Source organism: Sparus aurata, chromosome 11, assembly GCF_900880675.1.
Source record: "Sparus aurata chromosome 11, fSpaAur1.1, whole genome shotgun sequence".
NCBI lineage: Eukaryota > Metazoa > Chordata > Actinopteri > Spariformes > Sparidae > Sparus > Sparus aurata.
In genome coordinates, this window is record NC_044197.1 from 13,118,517 (window position 1) to 13,133,318 (window position 14,802).

At 41.0% G+C, this 14,802-nt stretch overlaps 1 protein-coding gene and 1 long non-coding RNA gene across 2 annotated transcripts in view; one reads left to right on the forward strand and one right to left on the reverse strand.

The window, feature by feature from the left end:
- LOC115592054 (uncharacterized) lies at positions 1-1,849 on the forward strand. Its single transcript, XR_003986057.1, has 3 exons — positions 1-128; positions 298-343; positions 1,620-1,849. It is a non-coding gene; the product is annotated as an uncharacterized LOC115592054 (long non-coding RNA).
- A 3,943-nt stretch (positions 1,850-5,792) lies between these two features.
- The window catches only part of faah (fatty acid amide hydrolase), a 49,955-nt gene continuing 40,945 nt past the window's right edge, over positions 5,793-14,802 (reverse strand). Inside the window, exons 10-15 of the mRNA XM_030433921.1 lie at positions 11,371-11,470; positions 10,699-10,742; positions 10,568-10,607; positions 10,378-10,486; positions 10,036-10,181; positions 5,793-6,638 (exon numbers count right to left, since the gene is read on the reverse strand). Coding sequence (XP_030289781.1) covers positions 6,516-6,638; positions 10,036-10,181; positions 10,378-10,486; positions 10,568-10,607; positions 10,699-10,742; positions 11,371-11,470 — 562 coding nt within the window. The 3' untranslated portion in view covers positions 5,793-6,515. The remainder of the gene's footprint in view (positions 6,639-10,035; positions 10,182-10,377; positions 10,487-10,567; positions 10,608-10,698; positions 10,743-11,370; positions 11,471-14,802) is intronic.

Here is a 14,802-nt window from a genome sequence, read left to right on the forward strand (position 1 = left end):
TTCACCAAGTGAGACCTCTGTCATCTCGTAATGCCACGGCTACATTAGGCTCTCTTCTGATTGGTTTATCTTAGTTTATTGATTCTTCTTCTTCTGCTTCTTCTGATATTCCCTCGCTTCTTTAAAAGGTATCCTTTAAAGTTATAATATGTAATCAGAAACTACCAGGCCTGTGTTCATGAGTGTAGAAAGCATTTCAATTGTGGGTGGGACAATCCAATGAAATATCTGGGTGTTTCTCCCCTGGAAAATTTTCAACAGAGTAGATGTCATTTCCTGTTTCCTACTTCCTTTCAGCAGATGGATTGACACTTTCATCTGGATAAACCAGCATGAGAAAAAGGTGTGTATACATTTGTATTTTCATCCAGATGACACATTTTAGGATATATAGACTTTTTCTAGGATAAAAATACATATTTGCCCAAATTCTCATGAAATTTCTAAATGAATATGACAAAATGACTTACCAATAATGACTCAAAGGTAGTTGGTGCTTTTTGCTATTCTTCATTGAATATCTTTTACAATCACATGCCCATTGAAGCACTGCAGTAACGGTTGAAAAAATGTAGAGAGAGAGAGAATAATGAAAAATAAAAGTATCCGGCTGAGTGAGCCACATTTTCATTTCATTTTCTGTATTATTGTGTATGATTCAGGAGAAATGAGGCAAAATAAAGAATTCAGCTATGGCACCATGAGGCGCTTTTTGCAACAGCTGCAATCTCTTAAAATGTTCAAAGCCCCAAACTGTGCCAAGTTTCATGCTTTAAAAAAAAAGTGAATGATTCACCTAAAAGGTTCGAGCATTTAGAACAAAAATGCAGAAAAACACAGTTGCAGCGTTCCCTCATTACAATGAAAACAGGCGCTGTAGATGATCTTAAGTCAGAGCCAAAGCAGCGGATTTGCATTTACAACAGGGGTGTTACATTCTGTGAAACGGTGGGGGGCGCCAGCTCACACAACATTTCTACATAACGTTGCTTTAAATAACATTTGCTAAAAAGTCGCAGTTCTAGGAAATGACTGAGCCTTTATAAAGTCCGAGGTATATGAATTCACATAGACTATCTATGCAGTATATATGTTTTAAATCTGTTCTTTAAAATGTATATCTTCAATAGTGACACAGACTAAAACGACTCACACATTCTTGTTCTTTGTCTTTTCATGGGATTTGTTTGTTGAATGATATTGAAATTAATATATTATAATAATATGATATAATTAAATATAATATAATACATACAGTATGGCCAGCCTTATACTTTAAACTTTTAATCTCAAGCAAAAAGAGACACAGCATTTAACACCCTCTGTAGGCTCTGAGACAGAATACCACTACCTTACGAAAAAGCATGTGAGCTTATCACATGTAAAAAAAATCATTCACTCGCATTTTTATCACATGTAATAGATGGCACATGATTTTCAGAAATGTCAAATTTGAAATGAAAGACCTTGAAATTACACAGAAAACAGATTTTACATAAACAATCACATGTGAAAGTATGAAACACAAATGGGAGTGATGCATTTAAGAAACATCTCTAATCACCACCTGTATGGTCAAGCAGACTGAATCGTTTTTTTTTTTTACTTTCCCTCCAAAGCTGTAGCACTTTGGATCACTCACTCTTCAGGTACATCATTTATGCTCTAAGCTGAATTTTTGGGGATGGATTTTGAGGTGCACCTTCTGCAGAGGATGTGTTGCAGAATAGTTCTCGACTTGGCTCGTGGGGTGGTCCCTGCCATGCATCTTGGACCAGCTGTCTCCACGCTCCCACCAAAACCCCTTCCCCCAGGAGTGTAACTCCACACTTTGCTCACCCATGTGAAACAATACTTTCACAATACCACAGGAGTTTGATTGTTGGCGACAAGTTATATAATGCCAGGAATTACAGACTAGCATGCAAATGCTAAATCCTCCTCTCTTTCTCCTGAGAAGTGGATGAGACGGACTATATCTGCAGGCTTCACTCTGGCTCCCCAGCTTTGTGCTACAGAGACGCTCTCCTTTCTCCCCCTGACTTGGGTGATAATCCTGACACGCACTGTCTGCATTTTTTACTGTACGTGTTTAAGCGCATTTGCAGAGCATTTATCTCTCCAATGTAAACCAATTTGGCTGTAAGGGCCTTGGGCCAAGCAAGGCGCTGGAGGGAAGAAAGGAAAACTCAGACCTAGCAGATGTGCAGAGGAGGGAGGATGGGAGAGCTGGCGAGGACGCGGGGGTTGATGAACACTGAATGCAGCAAAAAAGGGAAAGCGGAACCGCACAGGAGAAAAAGACTGTCCCTTGTCCGAAGGGTAAGCTTTTGAAACTTGGGATAGGGGCCTTTAAAGCCGATAGAACGTGGATCACTGAATTGTTGAGTCACAGAATCTGAGAAAATCATACGGAGCTCCCAGTTAATCCTGTCATAGTGAAATCGGTGGGCATACTTTGGGGATCCCAGCCCCTTCTGAAGAAATTTGGAGCCTGCTGTATTGACAGAGCTGCTGTTTGATACCGCCTATACACCTGTATCAGCTGTCTGTTAATCTGCCTTCCCCTCCTCCCACTCGTCCTCCACAGCACGTCGCCTCCGCTGGTAGTAATGGCTGATGAAATGGACCAAAGACCTAAAAGCTGCCAATCTTGCTGCTTCTTGATGTCTGCTGTAAGTGGCTCTGGTTGCAGGCTGAACTTGTCACTTTGATCATCTGAAAGGCAGGAGCCCTGCTGTGTCAGACATTACTACCTGCAATTTTGTGGAGCCATAAAGACTATGGGCTCCTTGGTCCCTGAAATGGGACATTAAGACAGAATCATCCTAGTTTAGTTGGGGCGATACCAAGGTGTTTTATTTGCTGGCACACAGGCAGGGTCTGAATGTGTTAGGATTGCTTTTAAAGTACCTGATCTTATAGTCTAAGGTTCCTGTAAATGAGGTGTTTGCTGCTCTTATCAATGAGACGTTACATGAGAAGAGCACTTTGGCCTGCTGGGGCTTTTGGATGGTTCTGCTGCATGATTACAACAGGCTGAGCTTTGGCCAGATGCCCTCAACATCCAACTTCTCAAATTCTTCCATTATACTGTCTTACTTTTGCTTTTGCATGCATCTGGATATTATCCATAGCATCACAACTATGTCATGACATTTGAAACATTTTCTTAGTCAAGCATGTTTCGCCCCGTAGATAAAAAGTTAAAAAAGTATGCAGAACTCAAACAGTGTGCTCTCCTTTCTTACCAGTGAATGAGCCCTCGTTACCTCCACCAAGGAGGTTATGTTGGTGTTATGTTTGTTGGTTTGTCTGCAGGATTACACAAAAACAATCGAACCGATTTCCCACGAAACTTGGATGGAGGATGGAACTCGTCCCAGGATAGATCTCATTGCAGAACCTGGATAATGTGAGAGATCCAAGAATTTGCTTCTCACTTTCTTTAACATTGTGAGATAAGGTGTTATTCTACATTTTCATTAATTTCTCAGGGAACAATGCATGGACCATGATGGAAAATATCCGGCGTATTAAGGTGGCTGGTATCTATGAGTGCGTTCAATTTACTGCAGACCCTAGATCAGGTGAACAGTTACGGTTGGTTTAAAATTTGGAGTGATACAGGACTATCGAGTTTGATACTGGACTAGGCATTGATTGAATTAAAGATGACTGTTGGCGGAGGTAAGCGCTCTACTAAGTGCCATTCTAGCTAATATGTAGATAGGGCTGACTGTCCTCTAATCTTAATTGTCATCTTCCAGTTGTTTATTTCCACAAGAAACACTTTCACTTGTCATTAAAAGTCATCATAACGTCATTAAAAGAAAAGCAGAGATGTTGCTAAACTCATCAGCGATCGTCCGTTGTACTCAAGCGTTCCATTTAGTCATCTGAGGTGTGTTTGGTGGGTGTGACAGGCCATTAAAAGAGCGATCGAAAAAAGTTCTACAAAATGGGATTGTGGGTTCATGTTGTCACGAATTTGTTACCATTCAGAAAAAGGTTTGTTAGTTTATAAGAAGAGATGTCTTAATGATGCCGATAACATTATTAACGAGCAGCTGTGGCTCAGGGTCAAGCCAGCACCTTGTTATCGTAAGATCGCTGGTTCGATTCCCCCTGGTCTGAATGTCAAAATGTCCTTGGGCAAGATACTGAGCCCAAAACTGCTCCTGATGTGCTGGCTGGCACCTTGCACGGCAGCCACCACCATCAGTGTATGAATGTACGTATGAATTACTGTAAGTCGCTTTGACTAAAGTGTCTGCTAAAATATAAAATGTAAATGTTTTGGTGGCTGAAATTGACTCATTGTCATCTGCTGTCCCTGGCCACAGATTCTGTGTGTGCCTGGATATCAGATTATATGAGATATTATCTAGTTTTTTTTACAACAGGTCAGTTTTGAAAACTAGATAATACACCAGGACCAGCTCGACAAAGTTTTGGTTGTGGGCTTGATGAGTGTTAAACGAGAGGTCAGTTACGTTGCATTGGGTGTTGGGTGTGTAATCTGTCTAATCAACTGCCAGGCTTTTTTTTCCCTATGACCCAAGTACCACGGTAATCCACCAGATGGGGCGTGCCTTCACCTCTCTATAACACTTTCATTAGTCAGACACATCAAATTTTATTACAGGTTTACAAAAGTGACATATGTGTTTTATGCTAGTATTGGGTTTAGTGTAAATAAATTAAGATTAGATTAGGATTTCATCGTTTTTTCTTTGAATACAGATTTTTTTTGGTTTATACTGCTATTTGGCAAACTGATAAATATTCTTTTGCACTACATACCACTTTTGCTTTGATCATCTGCCATGTTTTTCAAAGTGCTATGATATATAAATTGATAAAATACTACACGACTGGCAAATTGTTAAATGTATTTAATGGGTCAATTTTGAAGGCTGACTTTGAGCTAGTGTGTGTGTGTGTGTGTGTGTGCATCTGTCATTGCCTCTGTCTCAGATCCTGAGGGATTTATGAACAATGTCAAGTTCCCTCTGAAGACCTGAGTCTCTTCACTGCCTCTTAAAGCTTAATGCTCCCTGACTGAGTGGCACAGCAAGAGCCACACACTCTCTCTCTATGTGCCACAGATAATGCTAAGAACAACCTCTCAATTCCAGCTCTCCTCCTCGCCTAATGTGCCCTCCTTCCTATACCACGCGCACACGGCCATTTCCATTCAATGAGACAGCAGCGCAAACGTAGGTGATTGTAATGGAAAATGCGAACATTGTCCCTAATGGTTTCCCATCCCAGGAGAGTTTTGAAACATATGTAAATTTATGTAAACCCAACAGAAACACATATTTACAATAGCACAGGGTAATCACAATATGACGACACGGTGCGCTGGCCTTGTAGATGGAGGCGCCATGTGTCATTAGTCACCTTTATCTCTTTTCTGTTTCCTGCTACGGCATGAGTGCAACAATCACTCACAAAAGAATGGAAATGATCTGCGCTCATCTGTGGCACACTGATAGAGAGGGAGAGGTGGAGGATGAGGACGAAGGGAAAGAAATAAGGTTTTTATGCCCTCACCTCTGCTCGATGACTTGATGGCGTACCACACTTTATAAACTCAGCTCAGTAAATATTCAACAACAAACAGGTTTACTGTACAGGTTTTACATTTTCGTGAATATCAGATAACAAAATGGGTCACACAGACGAGCAGAGGAAGGAACAGAGGATCACGTCTGACCTGTTCACGATGGGTCACAGGTGACAACATTTCTGTTGTGGAAACAAATGACAGCAGTGGATTCTAATATGAGCAATCAGTTAATCAGTTTATTTCATTCTTATTATCATATGACATAAAACAACTCTTGTAAAAGGACTAAAATGATTGAGGACACAATATAGTTTTCTTAATTAATTATAGATCCTCATTTTTAACACTTTCCTTGTGTGGTTTGCCGCGCCTCTTGTTATTTTTTTGTTGACATAAATTAATTTTTTTAAAAACATGCATTTCTTGCCATGAAACATTAAAAAATGCCAGGTGTGGCAAAACAGAACAAAGATTCATTTCATTAAATTACAGGTAGTGAAAATGTGTGAACCTGAGCCAATAAACATGAACAGCACCATACAAAATTTAACAGAAATTTTAAGTAAAACAAAAAAATAAAAAACCAAAGAGCAGAAAAGAACTGAGTTGATCCTTAAAGAGCAGAGGAAGGAAACTCAGAATATTCAAGATTTCAAATATTCAACTACCTTTTACAATATAAAGCACCATTAATTGTGTTAATCTTTAATCACTTTTCATTTCGTTGTACAGGAGTGTAGTCTTGTGTTCCTGAATTTCCTTCAGGAAATTAATCAACACTTACATTTTCAGATCTTGTCTTATGTGCAGTTATTACACCTTCAGAGTGCTTTCATCACTAGCTTAGTGTTTGTGTTCTCACATTCATTAGTTGAACTCAAAGCAAAATTAATCTGGGTTCCCGGGAGTAAGCAGCCCCACCTGTGGCCTCAAGGCTTTACTTTCTGTTCTGTCTGACCAGTTGTTCCACTTCCTTCATGAAGCGCAGGCAGAGCTCATCCTGCCACGGCAGGGCGACACACTGCACCGCCACGGGCAGACCCTCTCCTCCAGACACAGCCTGTCAGCAAACACAGGATCCAGTCAGTCAACAGTCAGTAACCAGAACTACCACAGTCTTCTGCCTCCACCTACTGACCAGCTGTGGAACTACTGTTTTAAGGGTTACTCAATGGCCTGAGAGTGAAGCTTGGGTTGACAGAGAGGAACATACAGTTACTTGCAACAGCAGGGCCACACAATGGATAGTCTTAAGAGACTGTTCATGCAGCCACAAAGGCTTGCAACAAAACATCAGTGAAATGTTCAAAGGAACCACAACCACGATGTCAGTCATGTTTTTTAAAATCTTTGCTCCTAGGAGTGGGGGGACCCCTTGTGTCATAATCGGTGTAAGCTGAATTTTGGAATTAGAAATAACGGCAATGATTCAGCGATATACAACTTTTTATATCACGATATTGTCTTGCCCAGATATCACAATACAGAACATTATAATTTGTATTTTAAGTTGATTAGTAATATGAATAAAGGACTGACAGGTTGATATGCTGTTCACTTCTCTCCCTATTCAGCAACACATACAACACTTTTAAATAAGAAAATAACATTAAATAAGAACTTTCAAATTACGACTTTAGTGCAAAGAATGATTTGCCAACGCAATAGAATAGCCTACAATAGGCAAGGCAAGGACAAATTTATTTGTATAGCACAATTCAGACACAAGGCAACTTAAAGTGCTTTACAGGCACACACAGATTACATTAAAAGACATAAACATTTCATTTAAAAGACATTAAAAATTGCATAAAAAAAAAAAAATTAAAAATAGTATTTTAAGACCAGTAAAAACATTAAGAAACAAACATCAAAACAAGTAGGCTAAGATAGAAAAGCTTTAAAAGAAACAAGACTGTAGAGTCAGATTCATAATGCAGTTCAAACACTCGAATTGCTTGAGTTAAAAGCAGTAGCAAAAAGAAATGTTTTAAGTCTTGATTTAAAAGAGGTGAGTGTTGGAGCAGACCTTCAATTTTCAGGGAGTTTGTTCCAATAGGACCAAAAAGTGGTCCTCAATAGGCGCCTGTGTTTTGGTTGGGTCAGCAAGTGTATACCGGGACTTGTCTCCATGCCAACGATACACAGACAACGTGTTACCGGGCCACTCACTGCGAGCGCAATTTTTTACTTTCACTTTCGTTTTTGGAGCAGTTCGCATATTGACTTTTTGCTGGCTGTAGGAGCCTAGATTGCACAAAAATTCACCAAGTTCAATGCTAAAAGAAAAGTGGACAGTGAAAATCACCAATTCGAAGAAGAATGGACTGAAAAATGTGCATTCATTCTCCCTCCAACCAGCACAAGACCCATGTGCTTAATATGCCAGGAGACTATAGCTGTGCTGAATTTTTCCAATTTGAAATGGCATTATGAGACGAAGCATTGGAATTTTGAGGAGACATTTCCTCAAAATTCAGAGGTAAGAACAACAAAAATAAATGCACTGAAATCGTCATATCAAGCTGCAAGCAGGATTCTTATTACATCTTTAAAGGAGTCATCACCTGGTTTTTTACATATCCAGTCCCTCTTGGATCGCTTTGGATCAATTCTTAAAACTTATTAGAAAAAAAAAAAATCAAAAAAGTCAAACATAGAGCTTGTTCTGACACTTTTTCATACCGCAACTTTCTCACGCGAGATTATGCGCGAGGTTTTGACCGGTCCGGATGTGCATTGTATTAATATGTAATGAGGCGCGCGTTGATTGGCCGCAGGAAGGACAGAGCCGGAATGGGGGGCGAGCCTGCATGCACACACAGACTCCAAAACATAAACAGCCCCCTGTCATGGCGCACACACTAAATGACGAACCTTACGGAATTCAGGCATTTATGTACGAGCCAGAGTCGGAAACCGAACGGGAGAGTGAAGAGGCAGAGACGGTGGAAGAGACACGTTTACAGCAGGATGTCTCTGAATGTCAAATTCTTTTTTTTTCCGTCTTACTTTTCACACTCGTGTTTTACATGTTAGACCTGAGTTTTAATGCTGGCGGTGACGATGTATGGCGTGAAAATGACAGAGAAATAAGCAGATTCGGCGTGCTCACTCTGGCTGAGGACGGCTGTGAGCCGATGCATATGCAAGTAGCCCCCTGTGGTAACGTCAACACAGGAGCAGAGTCAAAATCTCGTGCTTTAGGAACGCGCACTTCTGTGCACTATTCCTGTTCGGAAAAAGAGCCAAAGCGAAAAAAATAAGCCACTTTCAGACTCCAGCTTTTCAGGCAAGTTTCAACAGAGGTCCAACACCAATATGCATGATTTAGCGAGAGAAATTGCGATTTATTTTAGGGCTGTCAAACGATTAATTTTTTTAATCGCAATTAATCGCATTTTGTTCTTAATACTTTTAACAACATAAGAAAGGGCAAATATGCTTGCTTTATGAAAATGTTTATTCAACACTTCAAATCATTCAGGAAAATAAAAGGCTCAAAAAAGATCCCCTCATCCTAAATGGGATTAAAACATGGTGGTGTCTGCTTTTAGGGTTAGGACAGGGGTACTCAAATACAAATCTTAAAGGGCCACAAAATATATATATATATATATATATATATATATATATATATATATATATATATATATGTATATATATATATATACACATATATATAATACAGAATACAGTATAATTGCATGTGGCCTGACCGACCTGACCGACCTGAATACATGGACCTTTGAGTTATTGAAAAAAATCTTTGTGGCCCTTTAAGATTTGTATTTGAGTACCCCTGTCCTACAATATTTGCTGCAGCTAGTCTGTCACTGGTTCTCTCCCCTTTAAACTTTAAAGGGCCAGCCAGTTGTGAATTAACACTGTCATCGATCAAAATTAAAAGTTGAAATACAGTCAGAGCAGTTCCTCTCAGGTGAGGAATCACAGAGCTATTTCATATTCGGTTTACTGACATTAATCTTTTGTACCTCTCATGAGATGTGTCCCTAATAAAGTTTGAACTGAATTGAAAAAATACTTAACTATTATAAATGAACAAGGACAGAACTTTTAACTTTTAACACATCTTTACTCATTTAACAACTAATTTTCTTCGTTTTCTTTTCATTTTGGCCCCCCCTTTCAGAAGTTGCTTTCCAATGTACAGCTGAAACGATTGAAAATGAATTGTAAATTAAAAAAGGAAATACTGGTTCCAGCATTTCATATGTGAGGGTTTGCAGCTTTTATATATCTTTACCTTATCCAATGTATCATAACTGTCATCTTGAGGGAGCAGGGTGACCAGGCAGCTGGTTAAATACTTAACTGTGGTAAGTTTAAATGTTTCATGCTCTTTGCTCCCCCTTGTGGTCAACAATTGCTCACTGCAACTATTTGTGCAGATGACTTTGACGCTTCAGTCTCCTCTCGCTGGTATGTTTTCTTACCTGTTTGAAGACCTTGTCCCAGTAGTCCTGATAATTGCCCTTATAGTGCTTGAGTTTCTCCTCATCCTCTGCTGTTACCGTGGAAACAGGAACAACACCGGCAGGAAAGTTGAGGAGATTATAAAGTATCATGGGAGAGCTCGCACCTAGAAGAACAAAACATTTTTAACTGGTTGTTCAGTGTGCTACACTGGGTTATATTGTTGCTGTTCTGGACAGTAATCATATGATAACATACAGTGCTGAGATAAAGATGGACACAACTATATCTACATCTCTCTGATCTGATCATTCACAAAGCTCTTTCAGGTACAACACACATAACTGTTCAGGGTACCGTACAGGAAAGTTTGCCACAGTATAAGAAGTTGAAGGCCGGTCCGAGAGCAGGGCACATCAGCACGTCTATGTTGCATCTTCTCCACTCTGCTATCGTTTCATGAATGTAGTCCTATTGAAAACACAAGAGCATTCCATTTTACCTGTGTGCATTCATACATGCAAAAGTGTTATTAGCTGACAGTAGCGGTACCTCAACAGCACTTTGATGCTTCCACTGATCTGCAACCGATCTAAAAAACAAGGCAGAGAAAAGAATTAGAATGTTTTGTTTGTTTATTAATTTCATACAATCCGTAAGTAATAAAAGCTCAAGCTTCTCACCCCACTCCACAGATAGCACTGCAGACGGAAGCAATACGAGGAGCCTGCAAAAGACAAGCACGACACAAAGCTCATTTTAGGTACTAAATCACACTGCAACTGTTTAATCAAGGTCATTTTCAAACCAAGAACATGCTCACTGTGCCTGGGGAAGAATTATATGTTCATTAGTTAATATTTACTCATACTCAAACGATTAAAGGGGGAGAGGCCTTTGTTTTGCAGAAGGGGCAGATACATTATCTCAAGAGACAACAGCAGAATGACAAAGGCTGACTCATTCAGGGACTACGAGTAGAAAATTTGCAACCTGCTAGAACCCGGTGCAATGCATCTCTCCTTGTTTATTCAGGGTTAATGTTTTATTGTGCACTGTCCCTGCTCAAATAAAGAAATTATAATTATGAACTCTTTTGCTGGCATACTGAGGATCATGCCTAGCTTCATAATCTGTATAATAAAGTACATTATTGCCAAGTTTTTGATATTTTTATTTCAAATTATTCCCCATGATTTTAATTTCCTTTTCAGCATATTGTAGCCATGAAGTTAAAACTATGCTTTGTATTGTAAAATGATGTCTCTTACATAAAGAGAGACAAAGTCAGCGGGAGAAAACCTGAATAGTTAGTATGTTTACAATTGTGTTGTTATTGTTCCTCAAAGACTCACCAGAGGCTTGAGGAGGAATGAGATGGTTTTCTTCAACCACTTCGGAAGATAGTAAGGGAGAACCTGGGCTTTGAGACAGGGGTCCAGGGGCCCGCCCTCCCTGAAAAAAGAGAGAACAATAATTGATTATTGGCACACAACAGAACAATGTGTTTGAAGGGACTGTAATTTGGGTTACTGTATCAGCAGGAAAGTAAAAGTTGTGGTGGCTTATTTACTGTACTCAAGAGCTTTTACACATTATGATCAACTGTGATTTATCGTATTCATTTCACATATTGAATACAATAATTTCAAGCATTAACAAATGTCACATGTACTTTTTTTTGCAGATATAAGACTGTACATATATTTTAATTCAAGCCACAAAGGAAATACTAGTCCTACCATTTTGTTACCAAATCAACAAATATTTACTTAAAGCAGCCAGTTAGACCTCATTTTATAAAATACAGACTGTTATCTTTGAGTGACTGACTGATTAAATTAAATCAAATTCCTTCAATTACTCCATCAATTTTTTCTCGCAGTTTGAAAGAAGTGCTGCCATTTCTTGTAAACGGTAATGGAAGGGGTCAGCTGAGGTGTGGCGGTGTGTCTGATAAGCAGCAGACTGATAAGACATACACAACTGCGTATGATACAGCATTTGGAAAGGCTGACTCATTAACTCTTGCTGACATATGAAGGATCATGCCTATCTTAATGATCAGTATAATAAAGTATATCATGAACAAGACTTCAATATTCTTATTTGAAATGATTTCTTGTGATTTCCCTTTCTTTTTGGCCAGTCTCATCATATTGTAACCGTGAAGTTAAAACTAAGCTTTGTATTGTAAAATGATGTCTCTTATGTAAAGATAGACAAAGTCAGTGAGAGAAAACCTGCATATTAAAATTACTTTCCATGAGGTTCAAATGGAAGTGCATCTGGCAGTGTAGTAAGTTTTCCTACGGTTATTTGTACATTATTATTTATTCTTATTTAGTATGTTTATATTTTTGTTGTTACACTTTCTCAAAGAACATACTTCTCGTAGGGAAGACGGCGAATGGGAAACTGTTTCGAAAGTGAAAGTGCTGACCTAAGCCACTATTTTATTCTATATATGTTTCTAGAAAGAATAACAACTCTGAAGTATGTTAGATCAGTCTTTAAGCCTTTCTCAATGCAAGTTACAGATTGAAAAGTTGACCTCTAACCTCGAGTCCATATTAACTGGTTTTTAGATTTGAAATTAAAACCAAAAATATTTTTCATCAATGTCATATAGCTTCAGTAATCTTATATTAAAGTTTAAAAGTTGAAATGTATCCCCCAATTGGAATTATATTGTATGATGAAAACACCATGGAGACATCAGTACCACAGGTGTATAAATTTGTTTTTTCTTTTCTATCTAATAATGCTATCAAGTCATGAAATGTAGTTTAGACATCTTTGAAGGCAATACAGTAAGGTTTCAAATATTTAATGTCTGTTTATGGAAACGAAAGTTACGTACGTAACTTCGGTTCTATGAATCCGGGATGACCACCAGAGGCGGTGCTTCAGCACTGAATGTCTCCATCTCGCGCATGCGCAGGTCGAGTGTTTATACCAACAAAGTCACCTGTGACCCCTGATGATACCGGCAAGCCTATATCTTCCGGTGACATCAGAGGATCTGTTCCTGCAGAATCTTCTCGCGAAACCACAAGGATTCTGAGTGACAGAACGCTCTGACGGTCATCCAGGATTCATAGAACCGTAGTTACATACGTAACTTTCGTTCTATTTCATCCTTACTGACCGCCAGAGGCAGTGCTTCAGCACTGGATGACCCATAACAACAAGGTCATGAGGAATGCCTATAAATACCTCAGTGAGATGAAGCAGTAGACGTGGGCAGCAGGGCCACACCCAGTGGGTGGGGAGTGGCCACATTCACCCGATAGAATCTGGAGAAGGTAGTTGTGATGCCCAAGATGCCGCATCACAGATGTCTCCCAGGGGCACACCATGCAGAGCCGCCCATGATGTAGAGACAGCCCTAGTAGAGTGGCACCTCACCCCGGATGGCAGGGGGCGACCACTGTGTTCATACGCCTGGGTGATGACATCCACAATCCAATGCGACAGACGCTGCTTGGAGAGAGCACAGCCTTTCTTAGGACCACCATAACAGACGAACAGCTGTTCTGACCGTCTCGTGCTTGCAGTCAAATTTATATAGACTCTCAAGGCCCGCACAGGGCACAGCAGTCCTAAACTTTCCTCCCCTGCAGGGGGAAATAACTGTGCCAGGTGGATAGGTCGGTTAAGGTTCGACGATGAGAGAACCTTAGGAAGAAAAGCTGTATTCGGCCACAGAGTGACCCCTGAGCCATCTGAGTTCCACCTCAGACATGAGTCACTCACAGAGAGAGCATGTAGCTCCCCAACACGCTTTGCTGAAGTGATGGCAAGCAGAAAGGCAGTCTTAGCAGACACCCTCTTCAACTCTGCCGGTGCCAGGGGCTCAAAAGGAGGCAGACAAAGAGCATCCAGCACCAGGGGCAGATCCCATGCTGGAATTCTCTGTGCCTTTGGGGGTTGTAACCTCAAGGCTCCCTTTAGGAAAAGGGACACAAGTCTGTGGCACCCCACGGTGTTGTCGTCAACTTGAGTGTGTCGAGAGTAGATGGCTGCCACATACACCCTCAGAGTAGCAGGGGACCGTCTGCCATTCAGGAGTGACTGTAGGAACTCCAGAATTTTTGGGATTGTACAGTGCACGGGGTCCTCACCCCTGTCCGAACACCAGACAGAAAACAGTTTCCACCTGTTCTCATACTGCATCCGGGTAGAAGGCGCCCTAGCATTCAGTATGGTATATTGGACGGTGTCTGAGCACTCTGACAGCAGCGGGTTGGGCCCTGCAGTGGCCAAACCCAGAGCTGCAGGCGATGAGGGTCGGGATGCCAGACCCGGCCCCCTAACTGGGACAGGAGATCCATCCTGTGGGGGAGACGCCACGGTGAGCCGCGGCACAGCCTGTGCAGCAGAGGAAACCATGTCCTCCCTGGCCAGAAGGGGGCTACCAATAGCAGCCTGTGGCCCTGCTGGAGGACCCTCTGCAGTATTTGAGGAAGCAGAGGCATCGGGGGAAAGGCATAGAGAAGACCCTCTGGCCAATCGTGGGCGAGAGCATCCTGGCCCAGAGGGCTGGCCTCCTCTGTCAAGGAGAACCAGAGGGGACAATGGGTCGACTCTTCTGTGGCAAAGAGATCCACCTCTGCCCTGCAGAAGACGTCCCAGATATTGAGCACCACCTCTGGGTGAAGCCGCCATTCCCCCGGTGGAGGCTTGCAACGTGATAGGAAGTCTGCGGCCCGGTTCCGTTCCCCAGGCAAATACATCGCCCTTATGCTGGCTAGGCAGGGGGCCGCCCACAACAGGAGGTCCTG